The 22,074-nt window shown below is 46.0% G+C and overlaps 1 protein-coding gene and 1 long non-coding RNA gene across 4 annotated transcripts in view; one reads left to right on the plus strand and one right to left on the minus strand.

Annotated features, from left to right (window-relative positions):
- Positions 1 to 334: 334 nt before the first annotated feature.
- LOC111268797 (uncharacterized) overlaps positions 335 to 22,074 on the plus strand; it is a 23,999-nt gene continuing 2,259 nt past the window's right edge. Inside the window, exons 1-2 of one of the 2 annotated variants that reach the window (XR_015314383.1) lie at positions 335 to 806; positions 9,937 to 11,450. Coding sequence is in view for 1 of the 2 variants with exons in the window: in XM_086971823.1 (XP_086827949.1) it covers positions 665 to 727; positions 9,937 to 9,991 (118 nt within the window). In the remaining variant the exon portion in view is untranslated. Of the gene's footprint in view, positions 807 to 9,936; positions 11,451 to 22,074 lie in introns of those variants that run through there. The other variant, XM_086971823.1, reaches the window with a different exon arrangement.
- Positions 7,672 to 22,074, minus strand: part of LOC111268800 (uncharacterized) — a 49,818-nt gene continuing 35,415 nt past the window's right edge. The window contains exons 3-5 of one of the 2 annotated variants that reach the window (XR_015314384.1): positions 12,312 to 12,551; positions 11,477 to 11,695; positions 7,672 to 8,124 (exon numbers count right to left, since the gene is read on the minus strand). This is a non-coding gene — a long non-coding RNA (uncharacterized LOC111268800). Of the gene's footprint in view, positions 8,125 to 10,338; positions 11,696 to 12,311; positions 12,552 to 22,074 lie in introns of both variants that reach the window. The other variant, XR_002685410.2, reaches the window with a different exon arrangement.

Genomic DNA, 22,074 nt, shown 5'->3' on the forward strand with positions numbered 1-22,074 from the left:
GATCAGAGAAAGGACGCAACTGCAACGAGCTGGCCGAATGTGAGCTCCGCTCGTAAAGCAGCGTTCTTCCCGCCGAAAAAACCGCAGCACGAGAACAGGGAGGAAAGAAGAAGACACGAAGCAGGGAACCGACAACGTATCGGTTGGTCCGGCACGAATTCGACAGGGCGCTTCGCTTCAGGCTCCTGTCTGTTACTATGTTTGCTGTTAGCAACAGACCCAAAATGTAGACATCCTTCCTTTTCGTTTGGCGGCGAGGGAAGCGACGATTCGGCGAGGGTTGGCTGGCTTCCCTTTCCCAGCACGACTACTCTGCGGACACTGGCAGATAGTGTGTCAGAACGGAGTTGGAGTTTGTGGAGTGAGGTCACGTTACGTCGTGTCGTCAAGTGCTATTTCACGCCATCGCATTAACAAGGATACTTTATATTGACGTATCTATCTATACTGGTATGACCGCGTAAGCTACATCATCACTCCGCGAGGAAAAACAGCCCGCGGATCTATATCAAATCAACGCGAATATATTTCTAGAAACGCAGTGACTGTGACCGCCAACGGATACCTATTACACTATCTGTATGCAACCTAAAACATCGATGCAGAGTACTGCCGCTGCTGTTGAGCAGATTTAACGGATATCAGTTAGAGTGGTAATCAGTGTATGACTTCGTGCGTTTGGTCGGCAAACGTTGTATGGAACTGCGCCACGGTCGCGACTGTGCTGGTGAGTTGTAACGACGGTGCTTAGACTATTGACGCGTTGAGGATACGGAACAATATCGACGGACGACGAATGGCCGACGGTAGATGAGTGGATAATATTGCTAACTTAGCGAGCAAGCAAAATTATATAGATACGATTTATTTACCTTTTGCTCTGTTTAGTTTCTTTGTTGTATTTTTGCGCGCTACGGGCCGCTGCTACGTTCATCTTGCGCATATACCTACTGTTACAATACGAGACGAGCCAATCAGTCCTCGCTAATAGCTACACCATAAAGCTTTAGCTAATCAAAAAAAAAAAATTGAGAAAATCAGTAAGCCGATGAAGAGGGGCGATCGTGTTTACTCGAATGTTCATATTGATGAACATCTATAGCTGTATGCGATCGTGTTGCGTTATCTAACGCGATTTTGGTACCTCTCCCCTGCCCCCGATTTAATATTTTTTTCTGTGTACATGTGACTCCTTTTGGGTGCGATATACGAGCTCGTCAAAGGGGAAAGCCGGTCGTTTCAAGTTTCATCACACAGAGGCGGCAGATTGCTGACTCGGTGTTTCATCCGCGCGATTGTACACAGATATACACAGACACTCGGTGATGGTAGCGCTAGCGAACTGTGCCGTAGCAACAACAGATCTTAGAGCTCGGCCCAAACGTCGGTTGGTCTGCACCCCCCTACCCGCCCGCATGAAGAAGGGTGCGCTTTCTGGCTACCCCGGTAGCGTAGGCAGTACGAGCAATAGCTTTGAGGGTAATGATCCGGGGAGCAGCACACTTCGAGAACCGCCTGCTTTCGTGCCTGTCTGGCTCACTTATTGGACCGGCGGCGACCCTCGCGTCTGCGGTAGAGTTCCATGGCCCCCATGGAGATCACTGGTCTGGCCTGTTCAGGATATGTGTTATGTGCCTTTAGCTGGCGACTGAAAGCGGTGTACATACGAATTAGACACTTTCAAGTGAAACTGCGCGCGAACCTGGTTGAAACGCAATACACGGACGACAAAGTGTGCTTGAATATACATGTCTATATAGAGGGAGTTCTTTTTGGCAATGTTCATTTTTATTTAACTTTAGCGAAAAGAAAGTTGAGCCATGGGCAGTTTGTTCGGTTTCCAGTTTGCTTCAAAGCTACAATCGTGATGCGTTTGACAGGCGTCTGCAACACGGTAAATAAGAGAACTACAATGGTACGTTTGCCGGGGAACATACCGGTTTGTAAGTTTTCTCCACACCACACAGGGCTGCTTTGACAGATTCCATTGAAAAGAGCGCGCTATCTGTGGATATACTCAGATCATTACAATATTACTACGCAAGTTTATTTTTACCGTTGGAGACCGACCATGTTTGAAGCTATTTTCAGAAGTCTAGTCGTGGCGTGGCTGTATGTGGGCGGGTATTGGGTATGGGCGCTTGACGTTGTCTTCGTATTAGTAAAAGGGCCAAGATCGAGATTGACGTATTGACTTTAATTTGACCTCAACAATAGGGATTCGGATAAGATTAGGGTCCTAGGAAAGCAAAATGTTTCTGATATTTCTGTCAGCACGCGACTGTGGCTCGAGCTGCAACAAAGAATTTGACATATTTATAGTGGAAGCCCGCTTGATGTGTTGGGGCTTTTCCTATCTGCTTGCTTGAACGATCCGATGAATTACCCCATATTATTGGAAAGCTTTTCGAAATTTAATAATTAATTGCTGCTTCACGTAACCGACAGAACGAATCACGGCATCTGTTATTTGTTTCATAAATCAGTATATCTATGTATAGGTGATATTTTTATCGATAACGTTAACGGGTACCGTAACAGAGGAGGAGAAAGGAAGCACGAAAAAAAGGATAGTAACATGTGACGTTAGTTTGACCGGTCGCTCGCCTACTCATTTACCAATCGCGTTGTGGACGGTCAGGACACGTTAATCACGTTCATCATCAGCACCTACAAGAGCGTCATCATAGCCATAATCGTCACCGAACAAAGAATGGAACTAATGGAGAACAGGATGATTAGGAGCTAAAGCGCCGAGGACCTTCGTGACAAAATTCACTCTTAGCAACGTCAGCAACTGCGGCGGGAGTATTTGATCCTTTCGATGGTAACGACGGTGGCGGTGGCAGCAGCGATGACGGCTCCAACGTCGACTCACGGCATTATCATATGCATGCGTTCGGTGTATTCGTGTGCCTTTGGTCTGAGCGTCCAAAGAGACGGCTAACAACCGATTGTGGTCAGTCTGTTCTCGTCGTGTCGGCGCTTTTCGCGTTGAGCGGCGCTATTTTGACGGCTGCCGACAACTGGAAGTCTTGCACTTCGATCAGCTCGGAGTAGCACGCCGGCTGCCGGCTCGATGATCAAAGTCGTGATTCGTATTCGGGCTAGGATACGTTCATGTGTCTGTCTAGGCAATCGAGCCCAGGTCAATCGAGCAGCGAACGAGCCCGATCAATGGAACTGGAACCTCCGCTTGAAACAAAAAGGTTGCAAGGGAGGGGGAACTGATTGGAAGAAGTCAACGAAATAGATTCGTGCCCTTTGCTGGTCTCGCTATACGGGAGCTTGGGCTAATGTGATGGTGAAAGCTGGTGTAGATCGACACTACGTCATCCTTCTGTCATAGATTACGCTTGATCTATGTTGCCCTGGAAAAATCATTTGTATTGAATATATATTGTTCTAACTATATCTACTTGTATACGCTCAACCGAAATTACGCGTATTTATCTCAAGTCTTCGTTCAGCGGTTCGGAACCGCATTCTTTTCCATGACGGCGATCTTTAGTATTACCATCAAATATATTTTCCAATGTTGCCCGGACATCCCCAGTGCCACCGTGATATTACGGGTCGTAAATTGTCGATTCATTTGAACTTGTCTCATTTTTCTAAAGAAAGTCCTGGGAAAACCACGTATCTTCATTGATTAGCCAGTCGAAGCGGCTATTTAAGTAATTCGGACATTTTTCTACGTTGCTATATAGACTTTAACATAATTACATTTGGCTCTTTTAAAAACAATGTAGAAAAGTAAACCGTTGCATTGCGTAAGGTTCTGGATATAGCTATACATATAGAGACAGACTCAAATTCCACTTGCCCAAACGAAATGGTCCACTCCATTCGGCAAGTTGCGTTGCTTCACATAAGCTTGTTCTGTAATGCTTATGTTATTGATATGTTTCGAAAATCGAAAAAGGTCCGTGAAAATAGTTCATAAAAAAATGGGTGAAGATGCCGCAGGAAACTGACTGTGACGATGGTAGTTAAGTGACACCCCTAGGATACTTGTTTCACTTCTCTGTGCATCATCTCTCATCTCCATCAGGATGTATTACGACACTTCAGTCGACCACCACTATTTTGTTGTTCCCTTTCACGCAATTCATCTCAAGAATGTGTGTTTCCGGGGTGGGGTTCCTTTATCGTCGTTTATTTTCAATGTCGCTGTATCCTCTTACTTTCGTCGACGACATCGTCGTCGTCGTCTCCATTCTTCGAGAGCGTTTCCCCATTTGCCTCCCTCTTTACTTCCTCCCTCTAGATCGTGTTGGTTTGCCTCGACTGGACGCTGGGTTTCACCCGACCGTCCTCATCCCGGCACATACACGCTTAAATGTGGACGTGATATATGAAAGTTACGAGCATGGGTCAGATAAACTTTGGGCAAAGCGTAGTCAAGCCCTTTTAATGTTATCATCGATGTAATTTGCTTTTTAACTTGAAAAAAGAACTTTATAATAAAAATAAGTCAACTTGGTTTGATTGATCGAATGAAGCACATTTTCTCGATGTACGGATTACGCGTAAATCCATTGTGCAACGAATCTATACATACTGATGTCAAAATGAGCATAGAGATGTTGAAATTAACATTTTTGAAAGCGTCTTTGAAGAATATTTTGTCCCCATCACCGTCGTCGTCACGGGTTTTTCCCGAGTCGCAGTGCTCCTTGTTCACACTCCGAAACACAACTTTTCTCTGATAGTGGCTTTTCCCATTTTTATCGTTAACCGGCCTTTCATTAGAATATTTTCGGTTCTGCGCCGGTGTTTTTCTTCTGTTGAATCGTCTCGACTGCTGTCTCCAACCGCTTGCGCCCACTGAATCGCCAGTGACGCGTCGCGCGAGAGCTAATTGAAAAAGCCAACAGGGTTTTTGTCCGATGGCTTGTGGACTTTTGGGGACATGGGGACTTTCGTAAAAGCTTGCGTTAGGCGGTTTGGCGGTACTAGGGAATTTCGGAAACGGCAGCGGTGCGCTTCTTCTCAGCTTTCAGCTTCCCGAAGTGTTATCTTCTTAGTCGTTTCTCTGTCTGTCCATCTATCTACCCCCCCCCCCCCCGCCCCTCGCCCTCTCTCTCTCTCTCTCTCGGACAGAAAAATTCATTTTATTTTCCGTTTCCGCCAATTCTCCCTCCTTTTCTCATTGACGCTGCACCGCACTGCCTGCTCGTCTTCTTTCCTGTTGAATTTCTTTTTTTCGTCTTCTAGCAATGCTACTGCTGCTAACTTTGGTGTTATATCATACGTAGTCTATCTCCGGCTACGTTCGTTCGCCTTCGCTGTCTCTTCAGAGGCGAGCTGTTTCTGCAGCAACAGCATTAACAGTGGCAGCGTGGAGTTCTTGCTAGCTCCTGCTGGTCGCTCCGTCCATCCGTTAGGTCGTCGTCTTGTTCCGAGCCATAGCAAAGCGAGTGTTCAGATAGCCATCCAACGAGTAGCAGCTAAGCAGAGAGTTAGAAGTGGTAGCTCGTCCTTCTCGTCCTGGTTGCCGTCCTTTTTCTTTCCTTTTCCTGTCTTCGCTTGAGGCATGTTTGCCAAGCGAATTTGAAGATTTAACTTTCTTTCTCCGCACTCCCCTCGCTATCATCTACTACATCTCTCTCTCTGGCCCTTTCGGTCTCTTCGTGTTTTGCTGGACTGATCCTATCTTTGCCACCCGGCAGTGGCTTTGCCATTGCTGCAAAGCCACTGCAAGCGGTAGTCCTTTTTTGCCTCCTGAAGGCTGACTTGCGGGACTAACAGTACCCACAGGACTCAGAATTTACTGTCTTGCTTCGAGCTTGTGTGTGGGGTTGTGGTGTGCTTTGCTGACGACTCTAGCAGCAGCCGGAGCAGCACTTCGGCGAGTGGAGCTTCGTTTCCTGCGAGTCAGCTCCTTCCTCTATTCAACGCGCCATCCTAAACTCAACCCTCAATCCGTTCTCTTCCACACATGGCTTTCGTGCTCCGTGCAGGTCTTCCTATTCTGGGGTGAGCCGTCCAGGCTATTATTCCACTTACCTGCGGCAGCATCGCGCGTGTGGAAGTCAGTCTATAGAGACGCCTTCCAAAAGCTGCCAGGCCAAATCGGAAGGGAAACATTTTCACTGTCGACTTCTGGTTGTGCGCGTCGCTTTCGTCCAAAAATAAGACATTCTACAAAAACCAGCCCAGCCACCGTTTTGTGGTAACTACTTTGGTAACTGGTAAAGCGAAAAGTGTGAATATAAAACACAGAGAAATCGAAATGGAACCAGAAAAATAGAAAGCAAGTTTTATTAAACTTGTTCGTTACAGCATGTTATATTACGCCGTCTTGCAGGACTTATCATATCTGCTCTGTCGAACGGGCAAGACAACGCGGTTTGCTTCGAACTTTTCTACGCAGCTTGAAGGTTGCCCATCATATCAAAAGACCGAGTCTGAGGACATTGAACATTCTCCGTAATCAGATCCATTTTGTCAAGCGGTTGGGAGATTTACTAGCGGGTGACGTTCAGTTGTCATATTTTTTTAAAGTTTTTACGTCGTGAACTCCGCGAGTGGTTGTAATCTTGATACAAGAAGAATGGGAACGCACAGGAGCAACGACAGCTACAAAAAAACAATGGCGCTTCAACCACCCGCCCTCGACGGACGCATTATTCTGTCTGGGTCGCTCTTAATCGAGTAGTAGTTTCGTTCAGTTCGACACGGAGGAAGTTGGCGAAGGCAACAACAATAAAATTCGTTGTAGCCAATGCACAGCAACGGCGAAGGCATTTATTCGTTGAAGAAACAAAGCGTCAAATTAGATCGGGCTTTTCAGGCGGCCGCAGCAGCTCCGCTAAACGTTGTTTAACGTGACGCTTGCCTCGTTACATATCCCGATGTAGATTTGATCGGATTAGATGCAAACGTCTGACTAACTCGGTGAGTGTATATACTCGATCATCGTCAGCTCTATTGATTGAGTCGAATTCGACTGGCTGAGACATTAGCTCTAGTATCTGGCGATTTCGTTACTGTTAATAGGCGGCCGCGGCAGCGTCAGCAAACGCCGACCACTCGATCGAATGCTTCTGTACTTTTCCTTCGTCTGTTTCATCGGCTTTTTGCTCTTTGTCTTTCTGTTTCTTTAGCCGCTCGCTTCGTTTCGTTTTGTTATGGCCATTGCTATGGTCTACTGCAACTATTCTCGCGCTGTCCGTCGAACCTCAACGTTACCTAGTCGTTCTGTTCTGGTCATCGGCAGAGTGCGGTTCGTGGCTTTTTCTTTTGTTACTCGCTATTAGTTGCTTCTGGTTTGTCTCTAGCGGATCTGGGCTGACAGTACGATCGCTAGAACGAGCGCGATTGTCTATCCCGGTCGAGTTTTTCGGGGGTCAGGGCCCCTCGAATCACCTTCGTTCCTACATTAGACTACCTACGACAATAGCTACTGCAACAGCAGTATTGAGAACGACGACAATAACAACACAATAAGCAAAAAGCAACAAAATCATCCGGGACTCAAGGACAGCAGATGAATTTTCGGGAGCTCAATGCTTAGCATTTGATATTTCCCATCTCTTCATGTTCCATACTATCAATTGAAACCTATCAATTGCGATCCGTCCATCGCTGTGACTCCACACAGCAATATATATATATATATATAAAGGTCGGCGATCGACCTGCAAAAAGCTTTTGATGCGGATATTCATTAATAATTTTATTATCATTCTTAATATAATTCATTTTTTGTTTCGACGGACAACAATCTTACCCGTCGAAAGCTGACTATTGTACACATCATCACTGTTTTCAAATAGTTATCATTAGGGTTAATATTGATGATAAGATTGAGCTACACTTGGGCGAGTTTTACTGATAAGTACTTGCGGCTTAAACCTTGTCGTGTAGCCAGCTTTTTAAGCAAGATAAAAAGTGCATTTTACTAAAATATAGAGGTCTCTTCTCGGTTGATTCAACTTTTCTAGAAAAACCATGAACGGAGCGTCGGCTGGAATAAAAAATAACCAAACAGAGTGGTCCGTCACTGGCGAGCTGAATACATAGTTAGGCATATGCATATGACTATATGAAGACAACGCGAACGGTTACATTGGCGATAGAAGAAGAAGTAGTAGCGGTAACTGAATGAGAGGACACCTGAGAAATGGGAAATAAAAAAGCTTTCTTAGGAATCCTTTGCCATTTGCATAATATGACCACATCTACCTATGAACACATAGCTATCAGTTCTTTCACCCGACCGGCCTTCGTCTTTTGCCATCACATTGCAAGCGTTGAAAAATATCACCGTTTTGTTGCTTTTACATTTTTTTTCTCTCAACGCAGATAACGGAAACAGCAGCTTCTCCTAGCAGGGAAACCCGCCTGTCGAAAAGGTGACGCCCGCCGCTGTGTCTTCTGTGGTGACAGGGGACTGACTAGTCGTTAGTTGCTTATTGTTTTTCCTATCATAGGTATTTTTAGCTAATTCTTTCCAAACGCGTGCTTCGCTTTACTCATTCGCCTCCTTGCCACTTATTTCCTCCGACCCGGCCCCTCCGCCCCCGCGTTGAACCCTCACAGGCTCTTGTCACATTAGGTTCTCCATTGGCTGTACTCCCTTATGGCATTCGGTTCGTACACGCACGAAGCGGAGGCTCTCAGACAGAGGAGATTTCGCCCGGCTCAATTCGACGCCCAGGCAGTCGTCTATGCTATGCACGGTTTTGTCTGTCTGTGTGGGTTTCTGTTGCCAAATCCTTTCTTTTGTTTTCGCATCAGCCCCGTTGCGCTAATTGTTAACAATAATAGCAATAATGATGACGGCTGCTTCGGCCAACTTTGGCAACAGTAACTGAAAGTAGTACCTCTTCGATGTGGCAACGAGCACAGGCAGACGAACGGTTCCTGTTTGACTGTATAAACACAATGTATCATATACATGGCGTTTTCGGCTAGTGCCCTTGCCGTAGCAGCTTCGAACTGTCTGTTGTTGTTCTTCTGTGCTGGTGATGTTAACGCTCACTGCTATTCTATAATATATGTGCATATACCAAGATGGTGTATGAGATTATGAGACAAGCAGTACAACTACGCTACTTTTCTGCGCTACCTGTCTGTTGTAGGTTCGGATGCCACTTGACAGCGTTTCGACTGGCAAACGCATTTTAAAGGGGCCGCCCGAGCGTGCGACGCCTACACAGGCCTTCTAGAGGCTCCTAAAAGAACGTTTATCAATCTCATCTTTCAACGATGTCACACAGCATGCCTGCTGATGATGCTGCTGTCGTTGGTGTTGCGCTTGTTGCCAGCCCACATGGCTCTCACATGTGTTGTTGTTGTTGATAGTGTAAGCGTTCTATTAACACATGATGGGCGCCCTGTCCTTTGTAGCCGCGTGTGTGCGGTTATATGTACTCTGTTGGGTTAGTAAAGGTCAGGGCTGGGCCGTGCTTGCTAGGGGTGTTCGCTAATTTTCCTTCTCCGCCACAGTCCCACCTGGGTGCCCCGACTACGGCCCGTCGTGGCACTAGCGATAATCGTGCAGGCGAAAGGAGATGATATGTGAGCGAACGCACAGTAGAGCGATAAACGATAGATCGGTGAGTATAGGGGAGAGAGCGAGTCGGAGTCGACCATTACGGATGTATATGCGACTATGTATGTACGTACCGGAATTATCGCATGCATTGCGGTGTGTGTGACGAAATTGCGCAGTTCAGATTAACTCGTCATATTTTACGAAGGAAGATACTGCATACGCGGTAACGTGAAGTTTCAAAGTAGCTTTTCAAAGTAGCAAAGTAGGACAAATGATTATATGTTATCAGGTAGCTTAATATGATACTTGTTTTCAAATATAATGTCGTCTGCTATGCTTAATTAGTACCGATTGACCTGTATGTGTGATTGTTTTTTTGGGAAATATCGCAATCCCTAAAAAATGTTCATGTTTTTGTGTTGTGTCAGGTGACAGACGCCTTGCACGGTGGTGATCTCTCTGACGCTGTCATGCGGAGTCGAGGTAAGTAGCAACATATATTAAAATCAACAATATCGTATCAAAAACGAACTATAACAATCGTAATTGAACGGCGCAGAGCTCTGTGTAATGACAGCAAGTGAACAGCGCGGCGAAGGTAACTAGATAGGGAAATAAGCTTAATAAGATTAAAGATGGCTGAACTAGGGCTGGATACAATGCAGCCATACAGATCGCTTTTTGCAGGAGCAGACCAACACGCAAAAATTGTCAGTTCGATACCGAATGTTGGCAAGCCTTGACCATACGCACAGAATGAGTGCTAGTATTTACATGCTTTACAAAACCCTTTAGCCAGTCACAGACGATATTAGTAGATGCATAAATACCTTATTTCGCGCGTGTCCAAAACGGCTAAAGCGAAACGTGGTACATCCTCAGGCGGTGACTCACGACATTGTCTTTTGTTGGACTCCGTTGCTTCTGAAGATTACGGTGTAATGATTTCAACAACATATTTAGCTGTACCTGTTTCGAAGCTCTGACAAACGATGGCTGCTACATTCCCAAGAGACATTCACGAGTTGTGGCTTTTCCTTCTGCAGGCGATGCGAAGTCTTCTGGTCGACAAAGGTGTTCTAGTCACTAATGCTACGGCCAATCATGGCTGTCTGGAAGATAATGTCAGCGTAAGCTTCTCACAGGTCCGTTACCTCACCGGAACACGTCGTTAGACGGAGAACGGCGGCGTGCATTGTGGCGTCATGAAATTACTTGATAAACTCCTAGGTACGGAGTCAGGAAAGGATCAAAACTATGGAGAGAGAAAAAAAATAATATCTGACGAAACCATCGTGTAAGCTCGAAGAAGCAGACGTTTAATTTCGTATGAAGTGTAATTCGGAAATGATTTCGGCCTATGTCTGTCGCATGGAAGTAAAACGGTTGAGCCAACGTCTGGTGCAGGTATTGGTTTGCCTGTCGGATCGTCACCTTTAACGTAACATCACTCAGCTAATTCCGCGATGTCTACTATAATTGTTTAACGAGAATTTTAGTGACGAGACTCCGATACTTTGCTCAAGACTGATATTATATCAATTTATTGGGTATTTTTTTGTGTTTGTTTGTGCAGACGTTCAAATACAATTGAACAAATACCGAAAAGTCGAAACTGACGCAAGAAAAGGCGTCTGATTATTTGCCTGTCACGCAAACAGAGCTGCTGCAGAAGATTTTTAAAGATGTCTGTGTGGCAGAACTGCAGCCACGACCGGCGGCGCTGGCGGCTGTCGCATTTATAATGGACGAAGATTCAAAGATCTGTTCGATTTTGGGTTACCGCGGCCATATTTAATAATGTCAAGAAGCAACGTTGATGCCGATAACAGCACGACAAAGGGGCAGCAGGAACAGTTGGTGTGTCGCTATTGTTGTTGTTGTTGTTATTGTGGCTGTCGCGGCAATGGTAAGGGCGGCAATGACAATAAAGAAAAGGAAACCTTGGATAAAAAAGATGCCAGTTACCTCATTCTTGCGGGATCATCGCGGGATTCTACTCGCTGCTCGTTGCTCATTCGAACGTCAACGCTGCTGACGTTGATACTGCCACTGCCACCACTATTTCGGCTGTCTCAAGTTCTGTGCGATCAACGTCACCGCGAACGACTGCCGCGAAACGCTAGCCGACCGACCGTTTATGCAAACAGACAAAGCGACGATGTAGCGCTGGCGATTACGCCGTCTCTGTTGATGATGGGGAAAAGGCAAGAGCAGACGACAACAATGTAATTACTAATCAAGAAAGAGCGATGACGTCATTGTTGCTGCTGCTGCTGCTGCTGCTGCTGCGGCTGCTGTTTGTGATTTAATTTGATGAATGATCCGACTGACCCGTCAGTTGTGGTAAATAGTCGTCGAAGGGGAACGTAGCGCAGTCAAGAAGTTATTGCAGTTATTATACTACGTGCATGAAGGGGAGAGGGGTGGGGGGGAAGAAGCACGACGACGAACGAAGATAAAGTGCCAAACTCGTAGAAGCGCATCGGAAACATCGAATGCAGAGATGATTGAAGAACGAGTAATAAGCGGCTGACCATGAACCAATGATTAGTTAGCAATGAAGACTTCGAACAAATGATGCGCTAAAGATTGTAGCCGTAGCTGTTCACGATGTTCATAAAAATTAAGCGTCAATGAATCGTTCGATTTTGGTGAGTGTTGAGTTTGGCGGGAAGCAGCGCCATATGGGCCGGTACACAGTGTTGTTGTGCAGCTAAAAAGTAATTCCAAGCTTTAGAATAATAATTACGCTGATTATTATAAACGTATTCGCTCGTTCTTTGGCATTTTTTATACGTACATATAATAGTGACATCACGAATAAGTCTTGGATGTGCTCCAGATGGTGTGCGTGCGCCTCTGCCGTGGTAATCGTTGATCGCTCGCTAGAAGTTCCATTGCCAGTTGAAGGCTGGCGTTACAACTACAGGCACGTTCGCCAAAAATTTTTCCTTCAGATCCTCTTCGTCACTGACTGACTGACTGACTGCCCCAGCGACGGTGCGCCTGTTTGCAGATTGCGGATGCTTTGTGTTTCGCTCTTATTTACGGACGAGAACCATCGGAATAGGTGTATGGGGTGGTGGCGGCAAAGAAAAAGAAATAAAGATCGAGTCGATATTTAGTTTTAGGTGTCTACTAGATAGGCTACTACAATTGTTGGTCAGTAGGGAGATGATAATTTACTGTTGTTGCTGCCGATGCATGAAATTTGGGTTAGTTGTGTCCCAAATGTGGCCTGCATACTGAAACGGTATGCCGCCAGCGACGACGGTATTGTTAATCATAGATTATAGCGGAGGCGTCATCTTGCTCAAACCCTAAGGCAATGTAAGCGTCACGTTTATTCGAGCAGTGCTCTATTGCGCCGTATTTTTGTTGGCTATTTCAGCCCTTACACCTTAGGATCGAAAGGTCAACGATGAGCAAAAACGGGACGAAGGGGGAGAGGGTATCGAATAGTTTCGACCTCTAAGCCGACATGATAAACGCAAAGCAAAAAAATACCAGCGGATGAGACCATCGCCGTCAGCTTTGTTGTCCTGGCTATTGCAACGTGCATATATTTACATTAAACACAATACGGAATAACTTATGAAAAATGAAGCTAGCTTATATAATATACAATTAATCTTTTCGGTATATTGACACTGAATGAACGAGTGTGCGTGATACGATCGTGAAACTCAGCGGAGCATTCATGGACGACTAAAGCATCAGTGCGATCAAGGAACGCTACGGTGGAGATCACAGGTAGACAACAAAATTTACTGTAGTTCAGACGATGTGGTTAGCTGTTGTCCTATGAGTCAAGCACGGAAAGGGGAGAAGAGTTATAGGTTGGCATGCTGAGTTTCGCATAGTCGCGCGAAGATGCGACGTAAGAGCGTCCTCGCACTGCTTCTTTTCGCTGGGTTTTTCCCTCTATTGCTGTCTTTTAAGTCTTTCTTTTCGATTTCTTCGAGCATGGCCAACTCTTGATGCCTGCCGTTTATAATCTACCCCAATGATGACGACGTTGCTGGTGATCGTGTCGAAGGTAGTCATGCAGCCGCTGCAGACTGGCTTAGAATGCCAGTGGCTGCAGTAGGGGTGGCACTAGGGGCCAAGGCGAAGATCACTACGGCCGCCAAAGGGCCAGACTGCCCGTACTGGTTAATACTATGCGATTACTAGTCGTAGTCAGGGGTGAGCAAACGATCGAGCTGCCGACCGAGCTGCGACCGTTTGTTCATCCGTCCGTTCGCCCGGGTACTCTCGTTCTGTCGAACTGTGGGAACCAACGCTGCTGCCGTTGTTCCTGATGCTACCGCTATCTACTACGGCTACCGCTCCTCTACTACAAACATCGGATACGGCGCCCCCCTCAACCGGCGCCCGATGAGCAACCAGCCAACTTACGTTGATAGAAACAACAGCAATAGCTATAGCCAGGCCAAAAGCGGCCCTGATCACAACCTTCTTAACCTGCTATCAGCACGGAAATAGCATCAGCAACCTATTACCTGCCAGCGTTGTCTGTAAGTGTGAGTAAAGAATACAGTGAGAGGAAGGGAGTCATCGTGACGACGTCGCAGGAAGGAATCGGGTCTCCTCATATTGGCACACAGAGTCGCGGAAGAAATAACGACGACAGCGATGACGACGCCGACGTAGACGATGATGATGGTAACGGCAACAACGACGGTAACTATGATGATGATGACGAAGACGACAAGAACGTTAATGCGGCGGCGGTGGGCGACGAAGACAAAAGGAGATCCGAGAAGCGAGAAAGAGATTGAGGGAAGCTGAAGAAAAAAGGAAAGGTATGAGGTAAAGAGAGAGTGTGTGTGTGTGTGTGTGAGAGAGAGAGAGAGAGAGAGAGAGGCCATAGGATGCGGTACGATGCTTTTGTTGGGGTGACGCTGATGTTTACCGTGAGGGTGCGTCAGACGTCGGTTTCCCCTCAATGTAATTATTATCTGAACTGAGCAGTCGTCAGCTAGGCGGTTACAAGCAAGGAGGTCTATCTCATTTTTTGAGCTTTCTAACCCCCCCCCAAAAGTGTCTGTAGGAAGAGGATCGTGTCCTTATCGATGGATGACCGTGGTTCGGGCAGCTCGTCCGACCCGGAGAAGAGCAGGCACAGGCAAATTGTAGTCATGCTGTAGCCGAACAGAGAAGGGCTACACGGAAGGTTTCTGCGTGAGTAGATAGACCGAGCAGGAAAGAGGTGAGAGGGGCGACGGCAAATCGTGCCGTTATTATTGGTTTGGGGCAGCAGGACTTCATTGCGGCAGAGGCCAAAGTCGGTATGGAATACGGAGAAGAGGTGACAGAGCCCGAGTTGCGGCTCCTAGATAACACAACACCAACGGCATGGCACAAAGTCATAAAAAATGCAAGGGAAGTCGGGTGTTGACTGATAGCTCGATACATGTTTAACCGTCTGTATAGCTTATATACGTATGTATGTATGTAGTTTTCAAATGATACTAGCTACGGCTAAACGGTCGGCCGATCAACCTGCATGACTTCCAGTGCGGGGGACGGGCGTTCGCAAATCTCTCCTGCTAATGTCATCCTTGTGCTATATTAATCTAATATAATTGATAATTAATGAATAGAAGCGCGCATAGATATCATACACAGTTTTATATGCGGACGCATACCGCATGCAAATACGATAACGATGAAGTAGCAATAAAAGTAATAGTACAGAAAAAGACGGATGATAAATGTTACTGGTGGTCTAGCAATCGTTGATCGCATGGGTGTATTGATAGATTATCAAATGATAATAAGATATAATTTAGTATTCCTAGCCATAGATTCATTCTTCTTGAATATATATACGCTCTAGGGTTGGCGTTTCTGATTTTGGCGAAGCCGAAATCGATCGAGAAGGTTGTTGTTTGAAAGGCCAACCTTGTCTGAAATAACGTAATTTATTTTTGGGACAAAACAAAGCATCATCCGGTGGTTACTGGTTTTCTATATTGACTTCTATGAACTGAAAAATGAGTAACAGTCGGCTGAATAAAAGCGTCTACACTTATTCAGCCATAGCTGTACGTCGTTTTAGAAACTCAGCCCTTGGCAGTGTCTATGAACGCAATTCAAGAACGCTACCCTTATGCGCTACAAAACTACGATGACCACGACGGCCGTTTCTCTCCGCTAGGAATTATCTATCACACGTATATATAATATATATATGAACGATTTCGTGTTTTTGACGACAGTACAGGTATTCGCCAGTTGTTACTATTCCTGCTGTAAGTTCTACTGCTTCACCTGTTGCCTCTACTGTTTGGTAGTGCTCACTGGACATTTTTATCGAAAGCAACATCAAAATGATGCCGTCTGTTAGCCGTACGTGGCCATCCTATTGACCGCGCCGCGTCAGTCGTGACTTCAAATTTAATATCACCAAAACAACCTGGCCTGACTCCCTGTCTGATCGCTTGTCCCCTCGTTCGCTCGATGCGTACGCACGCTTCGTGCACTTCTCTATATCGTTGATGCGCATCGTGCAATGCACCGCATCACCTGAGCGGCAGCATCGTGTGTTTGTGTGATGTTGCCTGATGCTGGTGACGGTTACTCGGTTGCATCTCCGTAGCGCCAGCCGCTGCGTTTTTTTATTGTGAGAAATGAGTGAAGAGGGCATTTCATTCGAGCAGCAACAACAACAACAATAATGCGACAACTAGTACAAACGGCAATACGGTGAAACAACAAGTAGCTCGTGGATAAGCGTTTTTTTTTGCCAGCTTCTCAATTGTTCACAAAAGAAGCCTGAACGAAAAGGGGTGGTATTGGCAGTGCCGGTAATGCTGACGAGAATGAAACGAGAAGAAGGATCCGATCTGTTGCGCAGCATATGTATCCAGTACCATACTTCTTAGCTTACAAATCTACTGGCAGGGTTATTGGTCTGCATGATCGCTGTTCTGTGGCGCCGCTTGACGATCTTGGCTTCACAGTCCCTTTCCGGCGCTTCTAGCACTATTTTTGATACCGCATGCAGGGTATGCTGGAGAATGGAAGACCGACGGAGGCTGGAGAAAACGCAAATTATGTACCCTCCCTGTTCTGAGTAGCATATCTCTGTTAGCTGCTCAAACTTCTCGATAACGAAAAATCCCTTGCCGCCTGTGTTAACAAACCAAACGCTGTGTCACTATAAGAATGCAATTTATCTGTGCAATTCTGCCAGGACAGCCATCCATTCATCCGTCTGTCTACCTACGCGTAAATCGATGTATTTTTGTTCATTCCCATAATTTTAATTCTAAAAAAAAAGGGGAGGCCACGGCTGCTGCTGTAGTGACCAAGCATATAGTAATAATAACAGCCGAAGCCTAAAAGAAACGCTATTGATGATGGTGGTAAAGAAATTTGCCTTCGGTTGGTCTGTGCCGTTGTTGCGCTTCGGCAGCGGCAACAGCGCCGGACGGAGATGCGTTCCTTCAATGTTTGTTTCGAAGCTCCTTGGGCGGCCGCCGGGCGGGCCGTCCATTTGTCCGGTCAGTTTGATGCTGTAGAAAGTAGCTTGCAGCTTGAATTGTAACTTGTTCGTTACGCTGATGCAGTAAAGTTTGCGGTCACCCTCGTGATCGTGTTCTGTGCCGTCGTCGCCGCAGCCTTCATATCGCTGCCATTGCAGTCTTGCTACAACGGCCTGAAGTTTCGAGTTTTTCTTTTCCTTTTTATGCCAGTAACACTGCTGATACTTTAGCTTATGTGCATGTCTGTGCATGTGCATACATCTGTCTGTAGAAATGTATGTAGCTTGGAGCTGTAATCGATGTGAAGTCTACTATCGCCGCCACCGATGTCGTCGTTTACTGCGGCGTTTGTGGTAAGAACAAATATCCCTTTTTCATGACGCTCTCATATCGATGACTAACAATGGCTCCCGGCTACTGCAGTTGTAACAGCCACAACTCCAGGCATATCATCAGCTTCAGCATTAGCAGCAACATCGATAAAGAGGTACGGCAACGGCATCGTCATAGAATATAGTATTAATGGCAAAGAGAAAACAACCAACAGTAGCAAAAGAAGAAGTAACAGCGTCAGCGAATAGTTACTCTTTGGATAGTTCGAAATACGTCTAGGCGGTATTTTGACGATGCTGACTATGGCTGGGGATTGTCCTCGGTCGAGCCGCTCGAGCATCTGACGTAGAGGTAACAAGTGCCCCTGATCGATGAGGGCAACGATTGCCTCTACAGCATCCGCCGCCGCAGCAGCAGGATGGGATAATAATCGTGTTGTTTTCTCCCCTTGTCTTTGGTTGGATGACGCTTTTCCATCTGACGATAGTTGTAATATGGTTGATGCAGATGCTGCTTCAGGAGCCCGGTAGTAACAATAAAATAAATTACAGAAGATGAACTCCGATCTGACACCTGGACGGTCCCCCTGCGCGAACCACTGCCGCAGAACACCGATGGACCTTCTTCAATGGTGTCTCCAATTAGTCCTACTTTTGTGACGACCATCGAAACTATCCACGTTACCACAGACACTGCTTTTTTTACTACTAAGGCTACGCGACAACCAAATCTTCCGCCGCCATCGCCCCCTCCCTTGGGGCGCTTCAGCCTCGTCTTTCGTTGTTGTTAGCCCCTCTCTTTCCCCCTATCATTATAGTAAATATGTCTAAAAATATGTACACACATAGATGGAAGGAAATTGGCAAACGCAACTATATTCTATTGCAAGGCTGTGTAACGAGTAAGGCGGCGGGCCTTCGTCATAGCAATAGCTCAAATGATGGTGGGTGTAGCATAATGTTGGAAATTGTTCAAGCGGGTAAATGCAGACCATAATTTTTTTCTACGGATGCTAGCCACGGCGATGTCATTACCGTTCTTTCTGCCGCCTAAGTTGTTACGTTACCGGGAGCCGACAACGCCCCAATTTGATTGATTGATCTTCTATTCACATCACGACAAGCATCAATTGCGGTCAATCCGCCGGCAACAGCGGGGCTCAAAGCGCTGCCATAACAGCCGACGAAAGACGCACTAGCGATTATCAAAGTGAGTGAAACACACGTGGACGAATGAAGTCTAGGATAGCTAAAGCAATGGCAAATTTTCATGACTGAATCATCCTAACTTCACAGCTTCTTGACATGGTAACTTCGCACAGCAAGATTATTTTACACTTTTTATTTTAATGGCCGATCACAACAATAGCCTCTATAAACTGATACGGGTTCTTGTACAATTGCTGATGTACAGCCTTTCAAGGAGCACATTCGCGCCTGCAGAAGGATAAAGTTCTGAAGTGGCGACTGCGGCGATGACATCGTTGTAACAGCGTGGCATTTTAAAAAAAAAAAATGAGAACTTTTAGGCTTGACATGATGAACACATTACTTGGCTTTGCATTATCTTCATATGTGCACGTTTGTTTTTATATCGGAGAGGTGCGACTGCAATATGGACCACCTCCGGTATGATGATACGCTTAATGAAGACAAGGTACTGATGATGATGATGGTGATGACAAAGAATATGGTGACGAAAATCCCAATTGATTATGATGACTGGCGGGCCACCGTTTGTACGACTGCTATACAATATACATATGTATACATCTAAATATACGTAAGTACATAAATGATAGAGCGGTTGCGGTAACGGCAGCAGTAGCGGGCAAACGCCGACCAGCGATCAGAGGATAAACGGGGTACTATTGTCGTTGTTCCTATTTTCATTGCTATTGCTGTAATCAGGTGGACAGAAAAGAGTTACAGTCATACCGAGGCCAAGTCGGGCACAACGGGCTGCTGCTGATTAGATATCGTACCACTAGTTGGGCAGCCGAAAGTGGGCAGCCCAGCAAAGATCTATGGTCAGTCAGACGTTCTGGCCGAAGCAATAATAATACTAATAATAGCTGTTGATGGCAGCGGCGGGGAACAAAACCCGGCGGCAGAAGTAGGAGGCTCAGAGTGTAGCCTCCAGCTGACCGACCGGCAGTAATAAACGCGCTCACAGCCAAAACAAACAAACGCAAGCATGGCCCCACGCATCATCATCACCACCGTCGACGACCAGATACACGCACAGACAGAACGACCAGCCGAGCATTCGCTGAAGCAACAACAATAGGGCTGTCGTAAAAAGAAAATTCTTCGTTACTTAGTAGCCCTTTGCTAGGCTTTCGCCATTGCTGCTGCTGGTGATTATAATGATGTGGCTGTTAGTACTCGCCGCGTTCTGTTCGTTGTGTTGGTGGATTTTGACGCAGGACCATCCCTGGTGCAGGGTACCTTACCAATACAATATTGGTATACCTGCCGACTATCACAGCCACTACTATCTGTAAACAATGCATTTATGTGTTCTATATGCCGGTATCGAGGCGCTGACGTATAAAGACGATCACGCAACTTTTGCGGCACTGTGGCAATATATATATATATATATATACAACGCTCGTTCCAACGACGTCGAGGACAACATCAACAATGAAACATCAAACTAGTGATGGACCTATAAGCGCCAGACGGCCGTTTTTCTTTTCCCGTTGAGTATGATACACATGCTGCTTGTGGGAGCGGAGTAACTATAATGCACCTACATTCATTACGTTTACCAAAAAGTATAGACGCATATAAAAGAACGTTGTTATAGGGAAAACTCTCTCTGTGGGTAATAACGTCGTGCATCAAGGTTCATGTATACTTGAGATTTGATATGAGAAGTCACACGTACGAACGCCACTTATATATATATATATACTTATATAAGAGCATGTTGTTTCTTTTATTATTCATTTCCATCTTTAATAACGGCGCAGCAGTCCAATGAATATCGTAAATAAGTGGAAGTCCAGATGGGGCAACGGGCCATGAGATGTTGACAATTTTCCTTGGAATGTCTTCTGCTTACTGCGTACTTGTTGCTGCCTTTATTAGTGGTGTTATCGGGGGCAGGGATGGTAGCGATCGTAGTCGTGGCGGTAGTGGCTTTCGAGTTGCTGGGAGCTTCAGGTAAGAGCTAATCCCGGTGCGCGATTGTTAACTATTACGGCACGCGTTTGGCCCGAAAACACTCGGCAGAAAAACCAACGAAAAAGAAGTAGCAAACAACGACAACAACAATAAAGATAGCATGCCCTGCATCAGATTGGGGGGCAAAGAACGTGGCGTTCTTGTTACTTTTAGTTGCTTATGGGAATCTCTTCCACATGCGCGCAACCAAATTGTCCGTTACTTCCGGCACAGAAGCAGAAAGGAACAATAAATCAGTCGTTTCTCAAGATGCAACAATGATCAACAAAAACAGGCCCGGACAACAACAATATCAGCGAATAATACACTTTCTGCACAAAACAATATAAATGCTCAAATCGAAAGCATACATACGCCGGCACACTATAGTGGTGCTATCGACATAATCCTCTGGTGGGGGAAGGTAAACGATAGCATAGCGCCCCGGTGGGCTAACTTGTGTTTGATAGAGAAACAGGAACGAACTACCGTTCTTGTGCAATAATTACTCCTTGCATCGTTCCGACTCTGATCAAACGATCGTGTCGGTCGAAATTACCTTCGCTGTCACTTACCGAGTAACTTAAGACCAATTTTCAGAAAAACCAACAACAACATTGTCAGATACCTGTCGCATAGATACGCGCAAAATGAAACTACTTCTCTTCTGCAACATCGCCGTATGCGGTAACAGCTACATTTGTTGTGAATGTTGTTACATCGGCAAAATCGAGGTGTCCTTACTGATGGGATGGAATTGAGCTAAAAAAAAAAAGCTGATTCCAATAGCGATGAAAGATTGTACCTAACCAACCTGGTAAACATACAATTTTCGCAATCCAGCATTCGATCTGGTCGCGCAACGATCACAGAAATCGTCCATAGGCGGCAGACAGCTGGCGAAAGATAGCCCCCATGTACAGCTCCACAGCGCCTTATTAAATACTCACTTTCTACAGTTGATGATTATTTAACCGGCGGCTGTTACCAGTAACGACGACTATTGACTTGCATTGCTACTAACTACGATTTGCGCGCTAAATGCTACCGTGAATTCTTTTCTTTCTGCCAGCAGCGGTAGCAATAATGGCGTTATTGTTAGTTGTTGTTGTTGTTGTTGCGATCCTTGACGTGATGTCAGGATTCTTGCGCGCTTGTTACTTGGAGCGCCGTATCAGTCAGGATGATCCGCGGTAACGCATGGCTACAACAGCACCGGCGCGAAACGAGGCTATCGAATCTTCTCTTCCACCAGAAACACTACTAATCCCATTTCCTGCACATCCTGATAGATATCGCCGTAATGGACAGACAGACTAGATGCCAATTGGCAAACGACGAATCGGTAATCGGCATTCGTGGGTGAGTGTGGCCGCACAGCGCTGGGCGTCGTTGGTGTAAGGTAAAGGAACCCCAAAAAAGGAGAATGTTAATCTTCTTACCTACTCCGAGCATGTCGCTTGTCACTGTCCCCTCGCCTTTTTCTCCCATTTTCGCGCAACTTTAGGCGTATACCATCGCCGATCAAAGGATGGTCACCCTGAAGCTGAACGAAGACGGC

This window comes from Varroa jacobsoni, unplaced genomic scaffold (assembly GCF_002532875.2).
Source record: "Varroa jacobsoni isolate VJ856 unplaced genomic scaffold, vjacob_1.0 scaffold_1321, whole genome shotgun sequence".
Classification (NCBI taxonomy): domain Eukaryota; kingdom Metazoa; phylum Arthropoda; class Arachnida; order Mesostigmata; family Varroidae; genus Varroa; species Varroa jacobsoni.